Source organism: Nicotiana attenuata, unplaced genomic scaffold (assembly GCF_001879085.1).
Source record: "Nicotiana attenuata strain UT unplaced genomic scaffold, NIATTr2, whole genome shotgun sequence".
In the NCBI taxonomy this organism is placed as follows: Eukaryota; Viridiplantae; Streptophyta; class Magnoliopsida; order Solanales; family Solanaceae; genus Nicotiana; species Nicotiana attenuata.
In genome coordinates this window covers 18,601-24,670 of record NW_017675056.1, presented here as the reverse complement: position 1 = coordinate 24,670, position 6,070 = coordinate 18,601, and the positions used below count along the sequence as shown (strand labels likewise).

Below are 6,070 nucleotides of genomic sequence, written 5' to 3'. Positions count from 1 at the left end.
GTTGGAATCTGAGAGGGATGCTCTTAGAACTGAGCTTACCAAGGAAAAAGAGAAGAATGATGGGATTCTTCATAATATGCTGAATCTTCTCCAAGCCGAAAACCAACCCTCTAGCTCCCCCAAGCCTTAGGAATTCTAGCTTTTGTCTCCTGAACCTGTTTAGTACCTTCAGTGACCAAGATTAGGGATTTTTCTATCTTTTTGCTCAGGTTTTAAATGTTTTTTGCTTTCTGGTTGTGGATTGTGGTAGCAACATATTCTCTATCAATGATATCTACTGTTTTTGCTCTTGTTCTATGTTAATCTTTCCTTGACAGTTTAAATATGTTTGCTTGATTACTGATGATTAATCCATGATTGCACTTGCAGTTGCCCTACTGGCCATGAGTACTTATTAAAATCAGGGACTCATACTTTGTATGCAACTTTTCGATGATGCCAAAAGGGGGAAGAGATATTGTGCTTTACACATTTTGAATAAGTGATGTTTATAACCTAATTAACCCGGTCATTGATGATAAGTGAATTTTCTAAACTTTGTATTGATGGTTAAGCTGAGTTCTTACAGGATCCAAGTAAGTAAAAAGCACAGAGTTTGTCATCATCAAAAAGGGGGAATTTGTTAGCCCAAGAACAGGTGAAGTTTTGAAGATTGACAAAAGAACTCAGTCATGGACCAGGTCCATCTTGTGAAGCATAGTCATGATCAACCTATACATGTGAGATGCACGTGAAGGAGATAAATCTAACTGATCAAGAAGCAATATCTCCTGATCTGATAGAAAAGGTTGCATATTGGATAAGGAGAGAAAGATCCTTACATGAAGAGAACACAGTTTAGGAAGAAGATAGTGTTAGAGTTTGAGATCACTATGAACTCTTCCACGATAGAAGAATAGTAATTGAATTCCAGTCAAACTCTGATTACTAACCCATTAAATATCAGTGTTGTTCTCTTTTACAGGTAACACACATAGGCAGAAGTTAAACTTAAATTGAGAGCAAAAGAGCAAGGCGATTTTGCAAGCAATTGATGTGTGATTCGAGTGTGCAATCCTGAAGCTACTTGAACGAGATAGAAGAACCAGTTCCATGTGTCTATCTTTTATTCTAGTTCAATTGTAGTAGGTGATTTTACATTGTACCTTTCAGCTTTCATAGAAGCAATTGTATTAGGTACTTAGAGTTTCAAGTTAGTGTTAAATTGAAGTTGTCGTAACAGTTGAGGCTGTGTGCCACAACGGGATTAGAGTTAATCCTTAGGTTTACAAAGAGTTTTGTAAATGTTGTTTTGGCTCAGTGATTTTAGTGGAAGTTTGGGAAAATCCTACTGAGTAGTAGGTCGTGGTTTTTTCACCTTTTGAGCCAGGTGTTTTCCACGTAAAAATCTCTGTGTTCTTTATTTTCTGTACTCATTATTATGCAAACAGTAGTAGTTGGAACGCATAGAAGAACCAGGTCTTTCTATAGTTTAATTAAGCGAAAATTGAGTACCACACAAATAACCTCCTCTTGTGTGGTATTGAAGTATAAAACATCAGAAATGCTTAAAAGAAAGACTTGTATAGAGACCTGCAGATGTTTGAATATACCCTTTCTTTTGGATTTAATTGTAACCATGAGAGTTTTGCTATTTCTCCACTTATTCATTTCCTAATTAAAACCCAAAATACAGTTTTTGATATTTTCTAGTACAGTTCAGTTGGAAATGGAATGCTACTCCCAGTTTATGAAGAAAGAAAAAATATGACTTCTAAAACAAAAGAATAAAAAAGGAGAAGAAGCCGAGATAATTCAATCAAAAAGATCTGATGTGTGACACACATAAGTCAAAGGTCTTATATTATGGAGTAATCTTTGAGTTCTGAGCAGCGGATGTGTACCGAGATTCTCCTGGGATGAGGATTTCATATGTCCCTGAAATACTGTCTAATTGTTTGTTATCGAAACTAAAATTTCTTTTAAATTTCCTGCTGGTTTGGTGGATCTACTTATATAGTTGTGACTTGTGAGCTCCCTCCTTACAATTTTTTTTTTTCCAAGTGATAAACGTGAGTTGATGATACCTATCTGGGTCATGAGTATGTCAAATGAAAGAAAGCCCATAAACTTAAATGGGCTCTCTTTAAGGCCCATATTGTCCCTTATCAAATGGATCTGTTGGACTTTTTGGAAAAAGTAAAAAGCCCATAGTTGACAACAATAAATGGGGTGAAATTAAAAAATAGCCAGATTTACAACTGGTCGTTCAAAAATAGTCCAGTTTCAAAAGTAATCGAAATTTAGCCACTTTTCATGTAAAGATAAATCTGAGCGAAAACACTGTTCAAAACCCGGAAAAATACGCCAGTATATTATGCTGGAGTTCCAGCATAAGTATACTTGAACTCCAGCATATTATACTGGAGTTCCAGGATAAGTATGCTGGAACTCCAACATAATATGATGGAGTTCCAGCATAATATACTAGAGTTCCAGCAAGTATACCGGTCCAGCATAATATATTGGAATTTGGAGCACCGGTGCTCCAGTCTCCAGTATATTATACTGGAGCCAGCAAAGTATACCGGTGCAGCATAATATGCTGGAGTTCATACACAGGTGCACCGAACTCCAGTATATTATGCTGGACCGGTCTCTGTTGCAGCAAAATAGTGGCTATTTTTCATTGACTTGGTAAACGCTGGCTATTTTTGAATGACCAGTCCGAAAACTGGCTATACCGTGCTATTTTGACCAACAAATGGGAACCAAACTACGAGAAAAATATGGTATAACAAGTTATATACGAAAAATAAAAAGGAAATTTTACCCCTATAGCAAGGTATGCACCCTATTTATTATAAATCAAAATTATTTGAAAATATTATTTTCTATAGCTACCTTTCATATTTTTTAGCAAAATAAGTATTTATGGTATATACTACCATGAGGCATGAAATATGCTATTTATGTTTTTCATCTCTCTTAGACAGCTGGGCATACATATTCTTAAGGTGATTACCTTTACTGTATTCATGAATACATGACGCGAATACATGTGAATATATGCGCATACAGCTGGATTGCTCTGATTTTAGGCGCTTTTTACTGCTGTATTCATGAATACAACAGCGCGAATACATGCGCGTACAGCTGGACTGCCCTGATTTTAGGCGCTTGTACTGCTGTATTCATGAATATTATTTGTTATTTAGAGTTACTGATTATTGCAGGTATGCAACTTAAGTGATGGTATAACATATCACCTGTCAATGTCTACATAACTTAAACTCATAATTAAAATTAAAATTTGTCTCCCTTTACATCACAATAGATATATCAAATCCAATTTTATTTTTGACTATATTCTTGTTGAAACATACAACAAAAATAATTGTGCTTCAATCCCAAACTTATTAGAGCCGGCCGCTTGAAATGAAATCTAGATGAAAGCTTATAAGAGTTGTTAGTTTTCCTAAAGTTTTACTTCTTTAACTGGGGGTTCCGACATCTCTGATTTCTTCTTCATCATCAGCTCCAACACTTTGTTCCAAGCAGGTCTGCTTGAAATATCCAAATACCAACCATGCATACACTTTCTCTCCGTAACCAAATGTGCAAAACCACCTTCATTCATCAGAAACCTAAGGCTAGGAAGGTGGCTGAGATCAGCTAGTGAGAAGAAATCTCCTGCTAGGTATTTAGTCTTGGACAACCTTTGTTCATAGATGTCGAAGACTTTCTCTAGCTTGTCGGCACATTTGTGTACCAGTGTCAAGTCACTGTTCTGTCCCATCTTAGGAAACACGAGGAGTTGGAGTACCATGTTGTATACCAAGTCATTGAAGTTGTTGGATTCCACTTCTAGCCATTGATCTACTACAGCTTTCTCTTCCAATGCTTTTCCTGTTAGTTTGGTTCCCTTCTCTTCATACTTTGCTGCATAATATCTTATTATTGCTCTCGATTCTGAAAAATATAGAATTTTTTGAGAAGTTAAATAGCCGTTAATATCTTGTTTAATTACTGTATAATTTCTATATTGCATGTAGTGGTGTATATTATGATTCTGAAAAGGTGGATTTAAGTTTGGGAATGGGACAAATTTGCTCCTGATTATCTGAAATTGCTCAATTTTGTTTTCCGTTAATTTTTTGGTCCATTAATAACATTGGACTTGGCAAATCATCTCGTCTTTTCTTTTATCACTAACCGGAGTTCTGTTGTGAAGGCGGACTCCATGTATCCAAATTCTTCGAGAAAAAAGTCTAAATTTACCTCTCAACTTTTTACTATAGTTTAAAATTATGCTCAAGTTGAAGCTCGGTATGAGTCAAAAAAAAAAACTAAAAACTAATATTTTTCCTAATTGCAGGAGAAATATTAGACCGAAAGTCTAACGAACAATAAAGTTGCTCAATATATAAGAAGAATACGATGGGACAAAATTTGACCTTTTTCCGCTTAGGTTTTGTTCGATGCAGAGCACCTTTACGCCTACTATTTCCTTGTGGTAGTGTGTTTGAACTTGGCTTAAATGTGTGTATATATATATGTATAATGTATTATGTATAGACGAGAAAATATTTTATGCAAGCAACTCTTTTACAACGTAAGTCATGCAAAGCTAATAGGTTGTTACCGAAAAGCCTGAAATCACCATCTTCAATGACTGGAACCTGTCCAAATGGCTGCTAGAAAATGACGAAGACATTAAGCAAGTAGTTTATATATAATAGTAATAGCTCAAATGCAGAAATATTTTTTTCCCATCAAATGCAGAAAATTAGTAGAACAATTAATTTAATTGTCTAATACCTTGTTCTTCTTTTTTCTTTAAACTTATTAATTTTTTTAGTTTATCACATAGTATTACTGGTGACTAAAAAAACAAGAAGAAATAAAAGTATACCTGTAAAGTCAGAAATTCAGGTTTTTTCTGCTCGAGAGAATCAAGATCGACATGGATAAGCTCAAAATCAACTCCCAGCTCTATGAGGCAAGCCATGACTCTCTGTGGGCACGCAGCCATTGCTGAACCATACACCTTCACTACCATATTTTTTTCTTTTTGTGAAATTTAACACCTTAGGTTGAAAAGTGCAATTCTCTTTTTCTTTATCGATTATTGACTAGCTATAATTTCTCCTTAAATAGACTAGTCATTTGCATGGGAAGAAAAGATAAAATAAAGGTATAACAAAAATTGTAGTGGGGGTTGTCATGTGATAACTAGGTTCTTGTATAGGTCATGTTATTTACTTCTTGTATCTTGTAGATGGACCGCAGATAATGCTACTAAATTTGACTGCTTGTTTTTCAATTATACTCGTAGGAAGTGCTTATACAGTTTGTACTTGATGGTAATATGAGTGTACCAAATTTTGATGACTTTACTTAACCGCATTTTTTTGTATTGGTGGTTGGCACGTGAAGACTAGCAACAACCAGCGGTTGAGTGGAAAGTTTCATCACTTACGGAAGGACTAATTAAAATGGATGTATTTCGGTTTTAACAATATTTTAGGTTTCTTTTATGTGAATATAATAATCATAAATAACGTATAACATTTCCAGATTCGTTGATATACTCATGTTCAGATTTAACATATTATGAACATTGAACAATATCTTGGTCCGACATACAAGAATTCACATTAAGAAATTTGTTTCGGGAAAAGAAGGCTTCTTTGTCCTTTTTATTTTTTTTTTTTATTTTTTTATAGGTTTACAATGCCTTCGCTTTATGTTTTGATGATCTAACAAACTTACTATCAAAGAACCAGATAAGGAACCTGACTCACTTGGTACACAACTCAAATCAACAGATTCCAACTAATGAGAACTGCTACAATTTGAGAAGATAGAGAATCCGAACAGGGACCTGATACCCTTGTGTTTCCCTGACAGCAATACGAAGTCAACTGTCTACAGCTGGAAAGTGACTGCATGCACTGTACACAGAACAATGTAGCACAGTTCTGCGGTCACTTTTCTTTTGACCTACCAAGTGATTACATCATTCAAGTGATGTCATCTATGTTGTATTAACATAAAACATTACAACAAAACATCATTTGAACACTTG

The 6,070-nt window shown here is 35.0% G+C and overlaps 1 protein-coding gene across 1 annotated transcript; it reads right to left on the bottom strand.

The window, feature by feature from the left end:
• Nucleotides 1-3,271: 3,271 nt before the first annotated feature.
• Nucleotides 3,272-5,096, bottom strand: LOC109219610 (glutathione S-transferase F11-like). Its single transcript, XM_019384078.1, has 3 exons — nt 4,895-5,096; nt 4,625-4,673; nt 3,272-3,951 (listed from the first exon to the last, which is right to left on the bottom strand). The coding sequence occupies exons 1-3, from the start codon at nt 5,039-5,041 to the stop codon at nt 3,458-3,460; spliced, it is 690 nt and encodes a 229-aa protein (XP_019239623.1). The 5' UTR covers nt 5,042-5,096; the 3' UTR covers nt 3,272-3,457.
• Nucleotides 5,097-6,070: the final 974 nt, after the last annotated feature.

What these genes read in the sequence shown, in the direction of transcription:
- LOC109219610 (XM_019384078.1), bottom strand. Translation starts at nt 5,041, where the DNA reads ATGGTAGTGAAGGTGTATGGTTCAGCAATGGCTGCGTGCCCACAGAGA. An exon ending in CTGAATTTCTGACTTTACAG is followed by an intron (nt 4,674 to 4,894) that starts GTATACTTTTAT and finishes ATTTTCTAGCAG; the next exon opens with CCATTTGGACAGGTTCCAGT. An exon ending in TGGTGATTTCAGGCTTTTCG is followed by an intron (nt 3,952 to 4,624) that starts GTAACAACCTAT and finishes TATATTTTTCAG; the next exon opens with AATCGAGAGCAATAATAAGA.